This window comes from Gorilla gorilla, chromosome 1 (genome assembly GCF_029281585.2).
Source record: "Gorilla gorilla gorilla isolate KB3781 chromosome 1, NHGRI_mGorGor1-v2.1_pri, whole genome shotgun sequence".
In the NCBI taxonomy this organism is placed as follows: Eukaryota; Metazoa; Chordata; class Mammalia; order Primates; family Hominidae; genus Gorilla; species Gorilla gorilla.
This window is the reverse complement of record NC_073224.2, coordinates 223,684,911-223,706,833: the sequence shown is the minus strand read 5'-3', so window position 1 is coordinate 223,706,833 and position 21,923 is coordinate 223,684,911. Positions and strand designations below refer to the sequence as shown.

General features: G+C 54.1%; 1 protein-coding gene across 1 annotated transcript in view; it reads right to left on the bottom strand.

The window, feature by feature from the left end:
* The window catches only part of LOC129533277 (rootletin-like), a 30,982-nt gene extending 13,312 nt beyond the window's left edge, over positions 1 to 17,670 (bottom strand). The window contains 10 exon segments of the mRNA XM_063710224.1: positions 1,270 to 1,469; positions 2,238 to 2,471; positions 2,830 to 2,913; positions 3,576 to 3,672; positions 4,438 to 4,673; positions 8,637 to 8,802; positions 8,884 to 8,945; positions 9,029 to 9,103; positions 17,217 to 17,323; positions 17,442 to 17,670. Of these exon segments, the coding sequence (XP_063566294.1) occupies positions 1,270 to 1,469; positions 2,238 to 2,471; positions 2,830 to 2,913; positions 3,576 to 3,672; positions 4,438 to 4,673; positions 8,637 to 8,802; positions 8,884 to 8,945; positions 9,029 to 9,103; positions 17,217 to 17,323; positions 17,442 to 17,670 (1,490 nt within the window).
* Positions 17,671 to 21,923: the final 4,253 nt, after the last annotated feature.

The following is a 21,923-nucleotide window of genomic DNA, read 5'->3' as shown; positions in this document are numbered from 1 at the left end:
GCCTCCGGGGTTCAAGTGATTCTCCCACCTCAGCCTTCCGAGTAGCTGGCATTACAGGAGCATGCCACCATGCCTGGTTAATTTTTGTATTTTTAGTAGAAACCGGGTTTCACCATGTTGGCCAGCCAGCTGGGTGTGAGCCACCACACCCAGCCTGAATTTTCACTTTTTCAAATTTTTAATTAAATTTTAATAGAGCCAGGTACAGTGGCTTGTGCCTGTAATCCCAGCAATTTGGGAGGCTGAGGTGGGAGGAGTGTTTGAAGCTAGGAGTTCAAGACCAGCATGGCCAACATAGTGAGACCCCCATCTCTACAAAAAATTTAGAAATGTTGGGGGCTTGTCTAGTATCCTTGGGGCTGAGATCAGAGTTGCCCAGGAACCCAGGGAGGTGAGGGCTCAGAGGGTGATGAGGGCACAGAGGAAGGGAGTGGAAACCTAACTCTCAGGTTTCGGTCCCATATCCTTCCCCAGGCCAGGCCCAGGCCCTGGCCCCCAACTAGGGGCAGTTGGGAAGTAGAGGTAGGAGGACCGCTTGAGTCTGGGAGTTCCATGCTACCGTGAGCTGTGAGGGACCAATTGTGCCCCGGCCTGGGAAACAGAGCAAGAGCGTGACTCAAAACGAAGCAAAACAAAACAAAACTGAATACTAAAAAATAAACGTTGGGCGGGTGCGGTGGCTCATGCCTGTAATCCCAGAACTTTGAGAGACGGAGGCGGGTGGATCACGAGGTCAGGAGTTCAAGATCAGCCTGGCCAAGATGGTGAAACCCCGCCTCTACTAAAAATACAAAAAATTGGCCAGGAGTGGTGGTGGGCACCTGTAATCCCAGCTACTTGGGAGGTTGAGGTGAGAAATGCTTAAAACTCGGAGGCGGAGGATGCAGTGAGCTGAAATCGCGTCACTGTACTCCAGCCTGGGTGACAGAGTGAAACTCCGTCTCAAAAAAAAAAAAAAAAAAAAATTAGCCGGCCGTGGTGGCGGGTGCCTATAGTCCCAGCTACTAGGGAGGCTGAGGCGGGAGAATGGCGTGAACCTGGGAGGAGGAGCTTGCAGTGAGCCCAGATCGCGCCACTGCACTCCACCCTGGGTGACACAGCGAGACTCCATCTTAAAAATAAATAAATAAATAAATACCTAAACGTTAACAGGCACATGCAGCTAGTGGCGACCATATTAGTGCAGAGCCACACGCATAAGGCTCCACTGGTGTTATTCCCAGCCGCCGACTTATTCTTCAGCACCCCCAGCTCAGACCTCCCCGGCACCTGCTCAGGAGCTCGTTGGCACTCCGCAGCCGCTGCACCTCGCGCTGGGCGTCCTCGTGGGCCTGCATGGTGCCATCGGTCTTGTCCCGCAGGCGCTGCAGCTGTTCCTCTAGGGCCCGCCGCTCACTCTCGCCGTCGCTAAGCTGCTTCCGCAGGGTGCCCAGCAGGTCCTGGCTTGCCTCATAGCGCCCACGCATGTCCTGGGGCGTGGGGATCACAGAGTCTAGGGGGGTCCTTTGAGACCTCCAGAGCCCACCTACTCTCTTCTGGTTCCAGGGACACACACTAGCCTACGCTAGGTAGGGTCCAGGGCCTGGACTTGGCCTGGGGCAGGATAGGGGCCTAGGCCTGAGAGCCAGGCTTCCACTCCCCTCCTATGTGCCCTCACCACCCTCTGAACCCTCACCTCCCTGGGGTCCCGGAGAACTCCTATCAAAGCCCCCCGGATGCCAGACAAACCCCCAGGCACACTTGTCTCCTGGGTTCTGACCCCACCCCCAGGGCTCCCAGGCTCCTCCCCCTTGCATCCTGGTTCCACTCTCAGACTCCTCCCTACCCTGGCTCTGCCCCTAGTTCCCAAGCTCCTCTCATTCTAGGCTCTGATTCCCCTTGCTAGACCTTTTCCCCGGGTCCTGGCTCTGTGTGACCAGGGATCTGTCTCCCTCTCTACCAGGACCCTAACACTGCCGCAGCCTCCTCCCTCCACCAGCTGCCCAAGCACCCACCCCCAGCTGCCCAAGCACCCCCACTTCTGGGCTCGGCTTCACCGCAGAGCTCTCGGCCACCTCCTTGGGGGTCCTGACACCCTCAGACACTATTTCTCAGGGCTCTGGCTGCACCCCAATGCGCTCGGACTCCTCCCCCGGACCCTGGCCCCGGACCTGCCCCCGCCCCGCCCCCACCCGGAGGGCGCCAGACGCTCCCTCCAGGCCTCTGGCTGAGCCCAGAACGCTCAAGCCCCTTCCTACCTGGACCTGCAGCTGGTGCTTGTGTAGGGCAGAGTGGATCAGGGCGAGCGTCGAGGAGTCTGAGCAGGCCGGGGAGGGGCCTCGGCGGGGTGAACGGCCTCGGCCGGGCAAGGAGCGCCGCGGTGGGGACGGGGTCCGCTGGCGCGAGGGCCCCCGCAGGCTGCCGTGGGAGTCATTCGCGGTGCGCTAGGAGCCGCTCAGCTGGACGCCGCTCTCAGTGTCCGACAGGACGGACTGAGGGTAGGGGAGGCGGGCAGAAGAAGGCCTCAGAGTTAGGAACCGCAGTGTTAGCTGGCAAAGACGCCCAGGCGAGGCTGGGGGCCGCCTCATCCCAAATGCTCCCTCTTACAAGAAGCCTTCCTGATTTCACCTCCTCCACTAGCTCAGTCCTCAGCTCACAGGTGGCCTCCAAAAGGGCCGTGCCTCCCCTCTGAGACTGGGGGCTCCCCAGGGCCGGGGGTGCTGAGCATCTACAGCCTGGGTCCCAGGCCCCCACCCATTTGCAGTTCAGTCCCAGGCCACCGAAAGGCGTGGCGGGGGAGCCCAGGACTGCCTGGCAGTGCCCTGTCTTCCCACCTCTTTGGGCTCACACCTGTGCCAGGTCCCTTAGGCTCTGCTGTAGCCCCTCTCCGTCCTATGTCTCCAGGGCCGCCTGCTCCTGTAGCCGCAGGGATTCCTGGAGTGTAGTTAGGGAGACAAAGGGTGGTCCGGGTTCTGTCTTATCTGAAACCTCCCCTTCCCCTCCCTTCCTGGTCTACCACTGACCAGGTGGCCTCTGAAGCTATGTCCATAGGCCAGACATCTGGTAGACCCCACAGCAGGCCCGAGGCCCTCACTGAACAGACCAGGCGCAGAGAACAGCTGTATCCTGCCCCAGGTCACACAGTCGATTGGAGGAGAGCTGGACCTAGAACCCAGGCCAGGCCCCACACAGAGGGGTGACCAAACCAGGCTGTACCCTGGGGGAGTGAGTGTCCCACTAGTGGGGATGGGCAGCTGGGATTCCAGAGGCAGCATCTGGACCTGGAGAACGCGGATGGGAGTTCAAGTCCTGACTCTCCAGCTTACTGGCTCTGAGACTGGACAAGCATTTCCCCTCTTGGGCCTCAGTTTCCCCATCTGTGTCATGAGGATTATGCTACAGGGCTGCTGGGAGGAAGAAATGGGATGGAGGAGGTGAGTGTGCCTCCCACAAAGCCTGCACACCTGTGAGGGCTGAACCTCAGTGTGAGTGGGATGCTGGGGGTGGCCCAGGCAGCCCAGCCCTAAGCCTGCGTCCGTGGATCTGGCCGGTACCCCATCCCACCCTGCCCCATCTCAGGGACAGCTGCAGCTCACCAGGGCCTCAAGCTTCTCAGTGAGGTCCGTGTTGACCTGATCCTTCTCCAGATTCTGCTTCTGAAGACGCTCCACTGCCAGGCCCAGCTCTGTCACTCTGGAGTTGGGGGAGCAACAGAGGTGAATACGGGACCACCCCACCCTCTCAAATCCACTAGCTCTGTGTCCACCATGCTTCTCCAAACCTGAGGCAGGGACCATAACATCCACCTCCCCGACCTTAGGCAAGTCCCGGCTCCTCTCCAGACCTCACATTTCTCATCTGTGAAATGGGAATGAGGTTCCCACCAGCTTTACCTCATGGGAAAGCAGTTGAGGACTTGTCCAGATGGCAGGAGTAAGGGGCACAAGTTCCTTTTTTGGTTGGTTTTTTTTTTTTGAGACGGAGTTTCACTCTGTCACCCAGGCTGGAATACAGTGATGTGATCTTGGCTCACTGCAACCTCCACATCCTGGGTTCAAGCGATTCTCCTGTCTCAGCCTCCCTTGTAGTTGGGATTACAGGCACGTGCCACCACACCCGGCTAATTTTTGTATTTTCAGTAGAGATAGGGTTTCGCCTGTTGGGCAGGCTGGTCTTGAGCTCCTGACCTCAGGTAATGCCCCACCTTGGCCTCCCAAAGTGCTGGGATTACAGGTGTGAGCCACTGCACCCGGCCACAGGTTCTGTCATAGGAGGCTAAGCTGTTTATGATATACACTGGGCAAGTGCCTCGGAACCTCAGTGGGGTGCCTGGGAAGACTGGCTGAGCTCACAGAGGAAGGCCCTGCTCCTAGTGAACAGATGCTCCCTTCTCCCCAACTCTCCAGTTTTACCTTCTGCAGGGACACCTGCCTCGTGCGGCACCCACCAGGTACCCACCTGGCACTGAGGTCAGCCTTGTCCGGGTCACTTTGCATCTGCTGCTGGGCCAGGTCCTTCTAGTGGAGCACCTTGTCCCGCAGCTGCTCCTCCAGCTGGGCCTGCAGCAGGGCCTGTTTCTCCAGGGCTGCCTCGGCCTGGCTCTCTGCCAGCCACAGGCCCGTGCTCAGTCCCAGGTCCGCCTCCTGGACAGCTCGTGATGTCCGGGCCAGCTCCCCTCCCAGCTGCAGCAGGTCCTTTGGGAGAGAGCACAGGATGGGGATGGGATGGGGCTCGCTCCCAACTACAAATTAAAACTACGCTGAGGCCAGGCGTGGTGGCTCACACCTATAATCCCAGCATTTTGGGAGGCCAAGGCGGGCAGATCACCTGAGGTCAGGCATTCGAGACCAGCCTGGGCAACATGGTGAAACCCCATCTCTACTAAAAATACAAAAAATTAGCCAGGTGTGGTGGCGCACTCCTGTAGTCCCAGCTACTTGGGTGGCTGAGGTGGGAGGATCACTTGAGCCTGGGAGGTCAAGCCTAAGTGAGTTGTGATTGTGCCACTGCACTCCAGCCTGGGCAACAGAGAGAGACTGTCTCAAAAAAAAAAAAAAAAAGAAAAAAAAAGTATTTTAAGTCCATAATACAGGTTAAATCCTTTCCTTTCCTTTCCTGAATGAACTGTACCACTGGTTATCCAATAGTAAGGAGGGAAAGTGCCTCATTATAGAATTCTAATTAATATACACACGAGTGACTAAATGAGAAGCTCACAGTTTTGCAGCCTCTGATGAGTGGGTTGGATCTTGAAAAGAGAGACAGCTGGCATAGGGACATCCTGATGGAAGAACACATTCTACTTATGGAGTCTTGATCTAACGAAAAAGCAAGCAGAAGAACCTGAATCTGACCTAGCTTTAGATCCAACATCCAATTTACAGGAAATACATGGGATAAAGAAACATGTTAATTGACACCATAAGGATGCAACCAGCAAAATCCAGACCATGAGAATCTCCAAGGACAATTGGCCCAGTTTCCTGAACAAATAAGTTAAAAGGGACTTCAAAGACAAAGCATGGGCCGGCCACAGTGGCTCACTCTTGTAATCCCAGCACTTTGGGAGACCAAGGTAGGTGGATCACCTGAGGTCAAGACCAGCCTGGCCAACATGGTGAAGCCCCCATGTCTACTAAAAATACAAAAGTTAGCTGGGCGTGGTGGCGCACTCTTGTAATCTCAGCTACTCAGGAGGCTGAAGCCATAGAATTGCTGAACCCAGGAGGGAGAGGTTGTAGTGAGCCAAGATCCTGCCACTGCACTCCAGCCTGGGCAACAAAGCGAGACTCCATCTCGAAAAAAAAAAAAAAGACAAAGCAACCATTCACATTTTGTGAATGTCTATGGATCCAGATTCAAACAAATTGTAAAGAAAAAACTAAAGCAAGACTATCTGTGACTTTTTTTTCTGAGACAGAGTTTCACTCTGTCACCCAGGCTGGAGTGCAGTGGTGTGATGTCGACTCACTGAAACCTCCGCCTCCTGGGTTCAGGCGAATCTGGTGCCTCAGCCTCCCCAGTAGCTGGGATTACAGGCATGTGTCACCACACCTGGATAATTTTTGTATTTTTAGTAGAGATGGGGGTTTCACCATGTTGGCCAGGCTGGTCTCGGACTCCTGACCTCAGATGATCCGCCTGCCTCGGCCTCCTGAAGTACTGGGATTATAGGTGTGAGCCACCGCACCTGGCCTATCTGTGACATTTATCAGACATATGGAAAATTTAGACACTGGCTATTCGATGATATTAAGAAAAGATTATTAAACCAGTTGTGGTTGCTGTAATCCCACACTTTGCCTGTAATCCCAGCACTTTGGGAGGTCAAGGCAGGGGCATCACTTGGGCTCAGGAGTTCAAGACCAGCCTGGGCAACAAAGTGAGACCTCGACTCTACAAGAAATAAAAAAATCAGCAAGCCTGGTGGCATGCACCTGTGGTCCCAACTGCACAGGATCTGAGGTAGGAGGAGTGCTTGAGACGAGGAGGCCGAGGCTGTAGTGAGCCATAAAGAAAAGAAAAGATTACTAACTAAAATGTTTTTAACGCACTAAATGAAATACCTTGGCCTCCTGCCTTGGGGCTCTCTCCGCAGCCTCCCTGACACTACTGTTGAGCTGACTGCTCACACCAATCAGACACCCCTGCTCAAAGATCAGGCAGGCCCAAGCTCCCCCGCTCAGGCAGGCTCTCCTTTCCCTGTACCAGCTCTTCCTTGCAACCCCCTGGCTGTCATGGGCTCCCACCTCCATGCCTTTGCTCATGCCTTGCTCCTGCTTGGAGCGCCTGCTGCTCTGCTTCAACCCTACCCATCCCTTGATGCTCTGAGCAAATTCCATCTCCACAAATTGGTTTTTCTGACCTCCCCACCCCTCCCATCCTTCTGAGCCTCCAGGTCATTCCCTCTGTCCCATGTACATATCACTGACCACTTGCTTCCTCAGTCTAGAATTTTGGGGATCTACATCTTTTCATCACAAGAGGCTGTGAGGTCCTTGGTAGCAAAGCTGAATATTCTAGTGGATTAAAATCAGGAACTTCAGCCTGGCATGGTGGCTCAGCTATAATCCCACGGTGGCCTATAATCCCAGCACTTTGGGAGGCTAAGGCTCCGCCTGAGCTCAGGAGTTCGAGACCAGCCTGGGCAACATGGTGAAACCCCGTCTCTACTAAACTACAAAAAAAGTTAGCCAGTCGTGGTGGCATGTGCCTGTTATCCCAGCAACTTGGGAGGCTGAGGCAGGAGAATTGCTTGAACCAAGGAAGTGGAGGTTGCAGTGATTCAAGATCGTGCCACTGCACTCCAGTCTGGTGACAGAGTGAGACTCCATCTTAAAATCAATCAATCAATCAATCAATCAATCAGGAACTTGAAACTCTGACTCAGCCACTTATGTACTACTGTGCCACCTCAGGAAGATCACTCAACCTCTGTGTACCTCAATGTCCTCATCTATAAAATGGGAATGAACACAGTTCCTACCTCACAGGGAAGCTATGAATATTAGTTGAAAGGAAATATACAAAGAGCCTAGCCCAGAGTAAACATCTAATAAATGCTGACTGCCACGACTGTGGTAATGGTTATTACAAGTTGCCTCTGTGTCCTCACCGGCCCTTGTGCACAGCAGGTGCATTGAGTTGAACTGAAATTCAACTGAGTTGAGCTGGATATAAAGAGCAGGGCTGGCTCTCAGCTGCTGCCTATCCCTGGCCAGGCCTCACCTCTCAGTGAACATCTTCACTTTGCTGACCAGCCGCCGGAACCCCACCACCTGCCTCCATAGCAGGAGCAGGTGACTGTGCTCCTTGCTGAAGTAGGCGTTGAAGGACTGGAGGGAAGACATGCCGAGGGAAGGGTTGGGGTGAGAGCGGGTTTACTCCCTCCCACTGCTTTCCTTATCTCTGACCATCCTGGGAGGCACCATCGTTCAGGGATTGGGTCTTCCTGTGGGTCTGTGCACAGAGCTGTGTCGCAGCGGCCACGCTCAGCCTCCCAAGCCTCATGGCTCCCTCCTGCACAGGGACCTGGGTTTCAAGTCCTCTTTTGGCTGCAAGAGGCAGCAAGGAAGGGCAAAAATGCAAGGGACCTAGCTTTGCATCCCAGCTGCCAGTTGCATGACTGTGGGCAAGTTACTTAATCTCTCTTTATTTATTTATTTTGAGACAGAGTCTTGCTCTGTTGCCCAGGATGGAGTGCAGTGGCATGATCTCTCAGCCTCCCAAATAGCTAGGATGACAGGCGTGCACCATCACGCCCAGCTAATTTTTGTATTTTTAGTAGAGACAGGGTTTCACCATGTTGGCCAGACTGGTCTCGAACTTCTGACCTCAAGTGATCCGCCTGTCTCAGCCTCCCAAAGTGCTGGGATTACAGGCATGAGCCACTGCGACCGGCCTTAACCTGTCTTTAAAATCAGGAGGATGATAGCACCTACCACATGCAGTTATCACCAGGAATAAAGGTCAACGCACACCGTGCACATGGGACATGCTACGCATTGATAAAGACCAGCTATTGTGATGACGGCTATTCTGCTAACAGGCTCCCTTGGACAGTGCTCCCTCTCCCTCTCCAGGCTTCTGAGTCCTCCCTCCTCTGCAGTGCCCCTTCCCCTTGGGTCAAGCTGGCCTCCCTGCACCCCCATGCCCACCTCCTCCTCGAACCTCCATGCCGCCTCCCGCTGCTCCAGCTCCTTGCGGCTGCATGTCCAGTCGTTGGTCACCTTTTGTATGTCCTCACTCAGAGCCTGGTTGGCCGAGCCTGCCTGGTCCAGATATTCTCGGAGCACGGCTTTCACCTGGGCCAGGCTGGCACTCCTGAATAGGGCAAAGGGGATCAGCAGGCGCTCGCCCAGGGGGCCATGCTGCCAGCCCTGGCCCTCCCTGTTGTGCCCCCACCTCTGCGGCTCCTCCTCCAGCCGGATGAGGGCACTCTGCAGGTCTTGGCTGTGCTCTGTGTCCTGGGTGGGAGAGAGGTTAAAGCATCAGGCAGGGCAGGTGGAGGGCAGGGGCAGGCCTGCCCCTGCCCCACCCTGGCACCCACCCTTAGCCGCTGCTGCTTCAGCTCTCCGGATCTCTCCAGCAGCTGCTGCTCCAGCTCCGAGCACCTCTTCTTGTACTGGAGAATGTGGGGATGGGGAGCTGATGGTGACCCCCAAGGGTGGGGGCAGGGCAAAATGAACATGTGGGAGGGCAGTAGCAGGAGTGGGTGGCCCTGACCTTGCCCTGCAGCCGCTGCACACAAGCTGGGCCTGCCGCTGCTGGCCCTTCAGGTAGGCCTGCAGCTTGCGCCAGTAGGAGGCCTGCTCCTCCTGTAGCTGCCTCTGCAACTCCAGGCTCTGGGATGGGGGCTGAGGAGGGAGGGGATGGAAAAGGACAGGAGATGAGGGAAGCAGAGGTGGGGAGCCAAAGGAAGAGGAAGGATGAAGAGAGGGGAGGAGAAGGGAGAGAAAGGGAGGGAGGAGAGAGAAGAGGGAATGGGGGGAGGAAAGGAGGGGAGGCAGCTGGAGGTCAGGACCTCACACACTGTTCACCCTCCGCAGGTTGTTGGGTCCTAGAGCCCTCCAAGCCGAGGGGGTGGGGTCAGTAGCCACGCAGTGCGAAAGGCCAGAGTCCTAAGTATTTGGGATCATCTTTGCTGGCCCAGAACGGGGGTCACATGGTTAGCTAAGAATGAGAGGATTTACGTTTTCCCACAACAGGTGTAGGGCAAAGAATGCAGGCTGTGAGATCACCCAGGCCAGGCTTGGCACTTAGTTGGGCAAGAGCGGTCCAGCCTGGACTGATGAGCATTTATGCAACACCTGCGGCATTCCTAGGTCTGACCTAGACACAGTGGTAGAGCCTCGAACTACAAATGCCCTAGCCTTGCCCTTCAGGCACTTATTGGGAAGCTTCTGGCCCCTTCACACCCACCCCAGCCCCTACTAGCTGGGTGTACCAGGGACAGTGACTCTGCCTCTCTCTGAGACTCAGTGTCCTCTTATGTAAGATGTGATAATATTGGTACTCACCTCACAGAGCTGTCCGGGGATGAAACAGAATATCGTGTGTGCATAACCAGCACATGACACGGTGCCGGGGGGACACCCGGTCAACACTCAAGAAATTCTCATTTCCTTCATTTGAAAATGCAAAAGGCACAGTCCCTGCCAGGCATGGGCACTCACACCTGTAATCTCAGCATTTTGGGAGGCCAAGGCAGGCGGATCACCTGAGGTCAGGAGTTCGAGACCAGCCTGATCAATATGGCGAAACCCCATCTCCACCAAAAATATAAAAATTAGCCGGGTGTGGTGGCACATGCCTGTAATCCCAGCTACTTGGGAGGCTGAGGCAGGAGAATCAATTGAACCTGGGAGGCGGAGGTTGCAGTGAGCTGAGATCATGCCATTGCACTCCAGCCTGGGCAACAAGAGCGAAACTTTGTCTCAAAAAAAAAAAAAAAAAAAAAGGCACAGTCCCTATATCCCAGGGCCCTGAGACCCAGAGGTCACCCACCACCTCCCATTGTTCTTTCCCTGGGGCAAGGAGGCTATGTGCTCTAGTGCTTAGGCGCACAGCTCTGGAGTCAGTATCAGGTCTGAGGTTGCATCTGAGACCCAGCTCTGTCACTTGCAACTATGGTCTTCAACACAGTAAGACCTTGAACAGGTTACCTCCCTGAGCCTCAGTTTTCTCATCTCTAAAAGGAGACTAGACCAGGACAGGCACAGTGGCTCAAGCCTGTAATTCCAGCACTTTGGGAGGTTGAGGCGGGCAGATCACTTGAGGTCAGGAGTTCAAGACCAGCCTGGCCAACATAGTGAAACCCCATCTCTAATAAAAATACAAAAATTAGTCTGTAATCCCAGCACTTTGGGAGGCCAAAGTGGGCAGATCACGAGGTCAAGAGATTGAGACCATGCTGGCCAACATGGTGAAACCCCGTCTCTACTAAAAATACAAAAATTAGCTGGGCATGTTGGTGGATGCCTGTAGTCCCAGCTACTTGTGAGGCTGAGTCAGAAGAATCGCTTGAACCTTGAAGCTGACTGTGGCATTAAAGACATCAGTTAGCTTGTCTGTTGTTCCCAGAATACCAGCCCAGTAGTGGGAGGGCCTACCTTGTTCACCTCCCTATCACTCGCATTTTGAGTGTCACCAACCCATGCCCACAGTTCCCTGGAAGATGGCTATGGTTACCGAGCAGAGGCACGGAGGAGGCCCCAAGAGGCCACATTGCAGTGAGCCGAGATCACACCACTGCACTCCAGCCTGGCGACAGAGTAAGACTCTGTCTCAAAAAATAAATAAATAAATAAATAAATAAATTAGCTGGGGCGTGGTGGCATGTGCATATAATCCCAGCTACTCAGGAGGCTGAGGCAGGGGAATCACTTGAACCCAGGAGGAGGAGGTTGCAGTGAGCCAAGATTGTGCCACAGCACTCCAGCCTGGGTGACAGGGCAAGAGTCTATGTTTCAATAAAATAAAATAAAATAAAATGAGACTAGACCGAGTATGGTGATTCAGGTCTATAATCCCAGCACTTTGGGAGGCCAAAATGGGAGAATCGCTTGAGCCCAGGAGTTTGAGACCAGCCTGGGCAACATAGCGAGACTCTGTCCTACCAAAAACAACAAAAAAATGCGACTGATAGTACCTACCACACCTGGCAGGTGGTGAGCTATTAGCCAATGGTGGCCGCTGTTCTTATTGTCATTAGCATCACGTGTCTGGGCTCCTGCCCTTAGACTTGTAAGCCCCGAAAAAGGACAGGAATTGCTCACTCAAGGAGCTCGGCTTTTAAGACGCAAGTCTCCCGAAGTTCCGGCCGAATAAAGCTCCTTCTTTAACCTGGTGTCTGAGGAGTTTTGCCTGCGGCTCGTCCTGCTACACTGCTATGTCTCAGCCCTTGACCTCTGGGTGCCCGCTGCTCCATGCTGTGCCCCAAAGGGCACATGAATGAGATAATTCACATTATCTCATTAAATCCTTACTTCAACCCATTTCCAGATGAGAAAACTGAGGCTCAGAGAGATTGGGCTCTCACCTATTCAAGGCGACGTGCTTCAGGGAAGTGGTGAGCCCAAAGCTCATTCCACTCAGACCAGCAGCCTCCCAATGAGTGACTGAAGGGCAAGGCTGAGGCATTTGCGCTTTGAGGCTCTACTTCTGTATCCAGGTCAGACCCAGAATGCCACGGTGCTGTATAAATGCTCATCAGTCCAGGCTGGACCGCTCATGCCCAACTAAGGAACCTGCCCTGCAAATGGAAAACCAAGAAACAGGGCCAAAAAGATAAATGTTGCCAAGTTGCAATGGCAAGCAAGCCAGATTTGGGCAAAACCAAACCAGCCACTGGCCAGGTGCGGTGGCTCATGCCTGTAATCCCAACACTGCGAGGCCAAGGCAGGTGGATCGCTTGAGGTCAGGAATTCTAGACCAGCCTGGCCAATGTGGTGAAACCCCATCTCTACTAAAAATACAGAAATTAGCTGGGCACGGTGGTGGGTGCCTGTAGTCCCAACTACTCGGGAAGCTGAGGCACAAGAATCACTTGAAACTGGGAGATAGAGGTTGCGGTGAGCTGAGATCGCACCACTGCACTCCAGCCTGGGTTACAGAGAGAGACTCTGTCTCAAAAAAAAAAAAAAAAAAAAAAGAAAACTAATCCAGCCAGCAGCATAGAGCTGCCACTACAAACCCCAGGGACGCCCACTCTTCTACCTCTAGGCAGCCTCCAAAAATCCCCTCTACAGGCTGCACACCTGCCCACCAGAGCAGGGGGGAAGCCACAAATACCCCTGGACCAGCATGTCCAGCCCTGCATGCCCAGCTCAGCAGAGGGGGCCCCAGATGTCTTTGAGGGACTGAACTGAATTATTCTGTGCCTTCTCCTGACCACAGTCCTAAGGGTTGGGGGAAGGAGACAGGATGTCAGCCCCGGCACCAGGTGACACCCACCCTTGGCTCCATCCCCAAAGTTCTCCCCCAGAGTCCTGCTGGGTTCTGTGGGTCCCAGGAAGTCATATCTGAACCCCGTGTATGTGTCCACTGCTTCCACCCAATTCTCCAAAAAAAAAAAAAAAAAAAAAATGACTGAATTCCTCTTAGAAATCTGGATGCTAACAGCTTCAGCATCTGGCCCACCTGGACTCCAATCTTGGCTCACCAGCCCCTCACCAGCTGTGTGACCCTGCACCAGTGTCTTCACTTCTCTGAGCCTCAGTTTCCTCATCTGCAAAATGGGATAATAATGGTGCCTGTTTCTAGCATGAGCATTAAATAAAATACTCCGTGCTGAGCTATATGCCTGGATATGGTGTGGCAGAAACTGCAATGTGCTCGCCACAAAGCATTTCCGATTCCTCTTAGGAATATGGCTAAAAGCCATTTCCCAGACTCCCTTGCAGTCAGATATGGCCATGTGGTCAAGTTCTGGTCCACAGAATTAAGCCAGAAAGACAGTGTGCCACTTTAGGCTTGGCCCATAAAATTATTTCTCTCCTTCCTGGTCCATCAGCTAGAAGGAAATAACTCCAAGGTCCTAGGGGATGCCGCAACCACAAGACAGAAGGGACCTCGGTCCCTGGGTCGCCACATAGAAAGCCACCTGCCAAACACCCAACAGGACTTTTCATGAATGAGAAATAAACTTCTATTGCGCTAAGCCTCCGAGGATTCAGGGTTTCACTATCACATTAGCTAGTGTTACCTTAATTACTACCTGCAGTTCAACAGCGGGTAAGTGTTGGCTATTACTGCTGTTATCATTACTATCATGAGTATTATTGGCTCTTTCTAGTCCCCAGGCTAGAACCCTGTGCCTTGTTCTAGATGCTGAGACATTATTTGGTGACCAAATACAGAGGAGACACCCTTTGTACCCTTCCCTCCCCACTACCACCCTCCAAACCTGCCTTTCGCCAGGGCTAGCGGCAGGAACTAGCCAAAAAGCCCCTCAAAGATTACTCGTTTCAAACATAGCAGCTGCTCTTATCCGCTTACCCCTTCGTTATCCTCCTGCTGCTGACTAGAAATTATGACAAAAATATGGAACCAACCACGAGCCAGGCCCTGTGCCCAAAACGTTACATCTGTCCCTTACCTGCTTTAACACTCCTGGCACCACCCTACTCACTTTACAGATGACAGCGTGAAGTCTCAGCGAAGTTAAATAATTGGCTCCAATGCACCCAGCCACAAAGAGCTCAAGTCACAGCCGCGACCTAGGTGTGCCTGATTCCAAAGGATTTTTGTTTTTTTGTTTGTTTGTTTTGTTTTGTTTTGTTTTTGAGATGGAGTCTCACTCTGTCACCCAGTCTGGAGTGCAATGGCACAATCTCGGCTCACTGCAACCTCCGCCTCCTGGGCTCAAGCAATTCTCCTACCTCAGCCTCCCCAGGAGCTGGGATTACAGGTATGTGCCACTGCGCCCAGCTAATTTTTGTATTTTTAGTAGAGACGGGGTTTCACCATGTTGGCCAGGCTGGTCTCAAACTCCTGACCTCAAGTGATCTACCCGCCTCGGCCTCTCAAAGTGCTGGGATTACAGGCATGAGCCACTGCGCCCAGCCCAGAGTTTTAAATAATAACAGCAAGCCGGGTACAGTGACTCACACCTGTGATCCCAACACTTTGGGAGGCTGAGGCAGGAGGATTGCTTGAGCCCAGGAGTTTGAGACCAGCCCTGGCAACATAGTGAGACTCCATCTCTACCAAAAAAAGATACAACAAATTGGCCTGGCATGGTGGCATGCACCTCTTGTAGTCCCAGTTCCTTGAGAGGCTGAGGCAGGAGGATTGCTTGAGCCTGGAAGGTTGAGGCTGCAATGAGCCGTGGTTGTGTCACTGCACTCTAGCCTGGGTGATAGAGCAAGACCCTGTCTCAAATAAACAAAAACAGTAACAGCAATGACTTCCATCCTGTAGTGCCTGCTGTGTGCCTGGCACCACCCCAGGATGCCGATGTGTATTATATAAGCCACTGCCTGGACTGCTGAGGTGGCTCCCGAGGGTCTCTATGCTTCCCTGCTCATCCCCTCACCCACTCAGGTTTCACATAGTAAAGATCATACCCCTCCCCTACCCAAGGCCCTCTACTAGCCCTTACTGCACCTAAAATGAAGTTCAAAGTCCTTCCATGGCCCACAGGGCCCACCAGATCTGGCCCCACTCCACTTCTCCCACCTCATCTCTTTTTTTTTTTTTTTCTTTTTTTTTCTTTTTTTTTTGAGGCAGCGTCTTGCTCTGTTGCCCACGCTGGAGCTAGAGTGCAGTAATGCACGATCTCGGCTCACTGCAACCTCCGCCTCCTGGGTTCAAGCAATTCTCCTACCTCAGCCTCCCCAGGAGCTGGGATTACAGGCATGAACCACCATGCCCAGCTAATTTTTGCATTTTTAGTAGAGATGAGGTTTCACTGTACTGGCCAGGCTGGTCTTAAACGCCTGACCTCAAGTGATCCACCCACCCTGGCCTCCCAAAGTGCTGGGATTACAGGTGTGAGCCACCACACCCGGCTGCTCATGGCCTTCTTGATTCCTCAAACACCAGGCATGCACCCACCTCTGGGCCTTTGCACTGCCACTTTCTCTGCCTGGGACGCTCTTCCCTCTTCCTTTGCACGGCTGACTCCCGCTTGTCGGCCAGATTTTTGCTTAAAAGTATCACCTTCTGAGGGGCCTACCCCTGACTCTCAGCTAAAGAGGTCCCTCCAGTGGGTGTTCTGTTTTCTCCAACATGTATGTTGTCTGTCTCCTCCTTTTTTTTTTTCTTTGAGACAGGGTCTTGCTCTGTTGTCCAGGCTGGAGTGCAGTGGCAAAATCATGGCTCACTGCAGCCTTGACCTCCTGGGCTTATGGGAGGCCCAGGAGGGGGCCTTTGGGAGGCCACCTCAGCCTCCTGAGTAGCTGGGACCACAGGTGCATGCCACCATGCCTGGCTAATTTTTTACTTGTTGTAGAGATGAGATGTTGCCCAGGCTAGTCTCCAACTCTTGGGCTCAAGCCGTCCTCCCACCTCAGCCTCCCAAAGTGCCAGGTTGGCTTAGTTCACTGCTACTTCCACAGTGCATGGGCTAAGGCCAAAGCTCCATGAAGAGCTGCTGAATGAATTAATGAATGCTAAGAGCCAAGGACACCAGCGAACACATATCCAGCATCTGCCGCATCCCAGAAGTTCAGGGTGAAAACCAGGGAGTGACCCCCACAGGGGCCACCTGGGTGGAAAGGGGGCCTCCCCTCCAAGGGCTGAAAGACTGGGGAGAGGAGGGTTAAGTCAGGGAAATGTGCGCGGGTGGGGAGCCTCCGAGATCCAGGGGTTGACTCCTGGAGTCGTGCCTGAACCTCGCTGTCCTCTGCTCCCGCCACAAGATCTGTTTATTAAGCACCTGCTGTGAGCCCAGCGAAAGAAAACAGAAATCTCTGTTTTCTGGCGTAAACAGACAGATGGCACCCTGAAGGCCCCCTCCCCAGGGTCCCCATTCCCCAGTCAATCGTCTTCCCAAGGGTGCTGTGACCTGGTCACCAGAGGGGCAGACATCCGCCCCAGCACGGTCGTCAGGCTTAAGTCTGTGTGAAAATCAGGAGGGAGCTCGTTCAAAATGCCCACTCCAGAGACGCTGCCGGGCACAGGGGCCTGAGGCCCCATGGTGAGAGGCGCAAGGGGTGCAGGGCCCCATCCCCGCACAGCATCCGGCGGCCCTGCCTCCGTGGCCAGCCCAACCGCGCGCTCTGGGCCTCAGTTTCCCCATCCGCACAATGCTTCCGACTCGGCAGGGTTGCAATGAAGACGAAACCGCGTCCCACACTAGGGGGGCAGTGCAGGGCGGGGCCCGCACGCAGGAGCTGCAGAGGGCATCTGCGAGGGGTAGCGGCCGTCGCGAGGGCCTCCCACGGCCGCCAGCGGAGCGAGGGGACCCCGACCGGCGGAGGGACGGCTGCGCCCTGCAGGCCGCTGCGCCCGGGCAGGCCTCTGCGCCCGGGCAGGCCTCGGCCTCCTGTCGCGCCCCCGGCCCGCGACAATCCGGGCAGGATGGGCGGCAGGACGCGGAGGGGCATCTGCGGAGCCCGTCGGCAACGCTCTCTTGGCCTCCGGTGCCGGGCAGCGGCGGGCGCGGCGGGCGCGGCGCCCACAGCGCCCCTAGCCCCGGGACATGGCTCCAGCCCGCCCCCACGCGAGCGGCCTCCTTCGCCCGGAGAGCTTCCGTCCAGCCCCCGCGCACGCGCGCACCCCCGGCCTCCTACCTTCGCGCGTCTTCTCCGCAGCTGCTGCCGCCGAGGCCGAGGGGCCGCACCGGGTGCGGCGGGGCGGGGCGTCCCCTCCACTAGGCGGGGAGAACCGGGGGCGGAGCCTGCGCCGCGCGAGAGAGGCGCAGGCCGGGGCGGAGGCGGAGGCGGGGGCGGGGGCGGGGGCGGGGCCGAGGCGGGGGCGGGGCCGGGCGCCGGGGGCCGCGGGTCTGCGGCGCTTACAGGGGCCACCCTGGGCGGAAACGCCTGGTGAGCCCTCCCGCTTGCAGCCTCGCACCGCCCGCCAAGCCAGGCTCCTCCTGCACGCACGAAGGAGGATTCCAGAGGAACGAACCACGACCCCCAAGGTTTCGCAGTTGCAAGACCGCAGCGCAGGATCGAAACCCCGACCCGGCTGCAGAGTCCCCCTGCGGTTTGGCCGGGCCTCAAAGGCCTGAAACTCCTGACCCATCGCCCAGCCAGACCGAGGGGACGTTTCATGCCAGTCCTGTCACAGCCCCCAGCGACGATCCCGAAGCTTCGGTGATTTGACCGGTCAGAGAGAATGCCTTTGTTTTCCTGACTGACGTGCAATCCTGGGGAAGGCACTCTGGCCTCATTTTGTTCGCGAGACTCAACCCGGCGGCGCGCCTGTCTCGTGTCCTTTCTACTGTAACAATATGTTCGTTTCAACCCCCGACTGGGCTTCGACCTCCTTCTGTTATTGAAGGCATGGGATGAAATCATTCTTCTTTTTTTTTTTTTTTTGAGGGAGTCTCGCTCTATTGCCCAGGCAGTGGTGTGATCTTGGCTAAATGCAACCTCCGCCTCCCGGATTCAAGAGATTCTCCTGCCTCAGCCTCCTGAGTAGCTGGGACTACAGGCGCCCGCTGCCACGCCCGGCTTTTTTTTTTTTTTTTTTTGAGACGGAGTCACCCAGGCTGGAGTGCAGTGGCGCGATCTCGGCTCACTGCAAGCTCCGACTTCCCGTTTCCCGCCATTCTCCTGCCTCAGCCTCTCTGAGTAGCTGGGACTAAAGGCGCCCGCCACCACGCCCGGCTAATTTTTTGTGTTTTTAGTAGAGACGGGGTTTCACCGTGGTCTCGATCTCCTGACCTCATGATCCGCCCGCCTCGGCCTCCCAAAGTGCTGGGATTACAAGCGTGAGCCACTGTGCCCGGCCAAATTTTTGTATTTTTGGTAGAGACGGGGTTTCACCATATTGGCCAAGCTTGTCTCGAACTCCTGACCTCGCGATCCACCCGTCTTGGCTTCCCAAAGTACTGGGATTACAGGCGTGAGCCACAGCACCCGGCCGAGATCATTCATTTTCAAAGGGAGAAGCAGCTCTGAATCTCCAGGGCTAAGAGAGGGATGTGTTTGGTTTGAAAAAGCGTGTTTAATTTAATGATTTTGTGTTTTTTCCAAACACAGTACCCAGAGAGAACGGCCAGCAGGCCCGCGGCTGATGGTTGCTTCTGTTTCCTGCGTGGTAGGAGGGAAGCAGTGCAAGTTTCATCTTCGTCAAAGAGGAAGCTGTTTGTGACATCTGAAAAACTGTACTAAAGGCTTCCACTGTGCCCTTCGGGCTCTGAAACCCAGCCCAGTGCAAGCAAGACTGTGGCCTGGACCAGGGCTGAGAGCTGTTGGTCAGGAGAGATTCGGGCCATTCCCTGGGGTTTGGGGTGGAAGGGTGATGTTACCAAGAGTGGAAGGAAGGGCACAGTTTCCCTGAGGTGTCCCTGGCCTAACTGCAGGAGGGCTGACTGACATCTGCCAGTATGCACAGCCAGTCCCTGGATGCCCAGCATGGCCCAGGTCTGTGTGACCCTGTCTGGAGTCCCCAGACTTGCTGTGTCCCTACCCAGGCCCTGGTGGGCTCATGACCTCCCCAGTCCAGTTCTGATGCTGCCTGTCCCTGTGAAGCCCACTCCAGTGTTCATATCACCAGGGCTGGGCTCAGGCCTGTGTCCTTGCCCCTCTCTCCAGGGCACCTTGGGTCTCCCTTGGTGACAGTACCTGCACCCTGTGGGCAGCCTGCGCTGGCTGTGAACCACACTGCCGCCTACTTCCTCTTCTATGTTCCCGCTCTGTCCACAGTCCCCTCTGAACACTCCCGTGAAGCAGGTTCTAGGATCATCTCCATTTTATAGAAGGGGAGATTGAGGATCAGAGACATGCAGTCATTTGCCCAAGGACACACAGCAGGAAGTTCAATGGCTTCCAATCCCATGCTCTTTCCTCTACACCGTGCTGCTTCACTTGAGGTTTTAACAGGGGGCGGCAAACACAGCTCCTCTCCCCTCGACCCTCTCACTCCCGAAGCCTACAGGACCCTGCCGCAGGGTGGCGCATACTTACCTCCTTGGGGGGGCCTCCAGCTCCCCTCTCTGTGAAGAGCCTGCGTTCCCTGCCGTGCTGACTACTTGGCTCTGCTCAGCTCAGCCTGACCCGGCTGCGGTCATTTGAATCCCTAGTGCTGCCGCCCACCGGTCACCCTGTCCTGTCACCAGGTGGTGACTGGCCAGTGACCCCCAAGACCACCCGCCAGAAAAGAATCATGCCAGGTGCTCACCTGCTCACTGCAGAGGGCTCTAAATCTGCAACTCAGGTAACAGGGAAACAACTGATTGGAGTTACTACCCTCAGGTTGCTAAGGCCAAGTGCCTGCCAAATCCAGCGGCTCAGCTGGGGTGGACTCTGCCCACCATCAGCAAAACCACATTCACCAGGAGGCTTAGAGGACAGTGCTCTGGTTAACTGGATTTGCTGGGCATCTGAAGGCTAACTTACAGAGTCTATCATGCCAGACTTTAATAGCAAAAAGTTAGAAAGACCTAAACGTTCAGCAGTAGGGGACTTGTATAATAAACCACGGGTTATTCATATAATGGCACACTATGATGTCATTCCAAATGTTATAGAAGAACATTCAATGACTGGACAGATGGTTACGATATATTAAGTGAAAGGTTCAGAAGAGTAATACAGAATAAGCCCATATTGTAAAAAAAAAAAAAAGATTTCCTTTTTTTTTTTTTTGAGACGGAGTTTCGCTCTTGTCACCCAGGCTGACGTACATTGGCGCAATCTCGGCTCACTGCAACCTCTGCCTCCTGGGTTCAAGCAATTCTCCTGCCTCAGCCTCCCAAGTAACTGGGATTACAGGCGCCCGCCACCACGCCCAGCTAATTTTTGTATTTTTAGTAGAGATGGGGTTTCAGTGTGTTGGCCAGACTGGTCTTGAATTCCTGACTTCAAGTGATCCACCCACCTCGGCCTCCCAAAGTGCTGGGATTACAGACATGATCCACCAGCCCAATAATTCACTCCTGACCCAATGATTAAAAAAAAAAAATTTGTAGGCCGGGTGTGGTGGCTCACAATGTACTACATTTGTAGACATTTTGGTGCCTTAATGTGAGCAAGGGTTGCACAAGTTTTGATAGGCATGTATTCCAGAGATGTACAGAAATTCTAGTTACTGGCTGGGCACGGTGGCTCATGCCTGTAATCCCAGCACTTTGGGAGGCCAAGGCGGTGGATCACGAGGTCAGGAGTTCAGGACCAGCCCGGCCAAGATGGTGAAACCTTGTCTCTACTAAAAATACGAAAATTAGCTGGGTATGGTGGCGGGCACCTGTAATTCCAGCTACTTGGGAGGCTGAGGCAGAGAATTGCTTGAACCCGGGAGATGGAGGTAGCAGTGAGCCGAGATTGTGCCACTGCACACCAGCCTGGGAAACAGAGCAAGACTCTGTCTCAAAAAAAAAAAAAAAAAAAAAAAGCAGACATTCTAGTTATTTATAAATTTTTGGGAAAGAAGCCTGGAACTAGATTCTTGCTTTAGATAGTAAGGAACTCTAATTGCCTCTAAATTCCTCAGATAAGGAGTTTTGCCTCTGGATGGTCTGCTTTATGGCCACCAGGTGATTTTTGCTAGCCTTGGTGACCTTTTATGTGTAGGATTTTTTTTTTGGATACGGAGTCTCGCTCTGTTGCCCAGGCTGGAGTGCAGTGGCGCAACCTCGGCTCACTGCAATATCCCCTACTAGGGTTCTAGCGATTCTCCTACCTCAGCCTCCCAAGTAGCTGGGATTACAGGCACCCGCCACCATGCCTGGCTCATTTTTTTGTATTTTAATAGAGATGGGGTTTCGCCATGTTGGCCAGGCTGGTCTTGAACTCCTGACCTCAGGTGATCAACCCGCCTTGGCCTCCCCAAGTGCTAGGATTACAGGCATGAGCCACCCTGCGCAGCCCTAACAGTGGGCTTTTTTTTTTTTTTTTTTGAGGCAGGGTTTCACTGTCTCCCAGGCTGGAGTGCATGGAGAGCAGTTGTTCCAGCATAGTGATTACATGGTTTTTATATCATTCCATTTTCTTTCCTTTGTTGGCTTATTAGGTATAACTCTTTCTTTCTTCTGGTCCACCACTCCCTGACTTCTTTCCCTGCTTTTGCTTTTTCAGTGAGGGCTTCAGGGTTTCCAGAATACATCTTTATCAGTGCCATCTAGTGACATTATACCTCCCCTTCTGGCCATTATGCTAGTGTTGTCATGTAATTTGATTTTAGACATGTTATAAATCCCAGAATCCATTATTATTGCCTTTGTTTAATCGGTCAAATTATTTTAAAAGATTTAAATAATAAGAATATGTATATTTAACTGTGTACATACTGATTTCCAGTAGTCTCCATTTCTTTGTGTAGATGCAGATTTC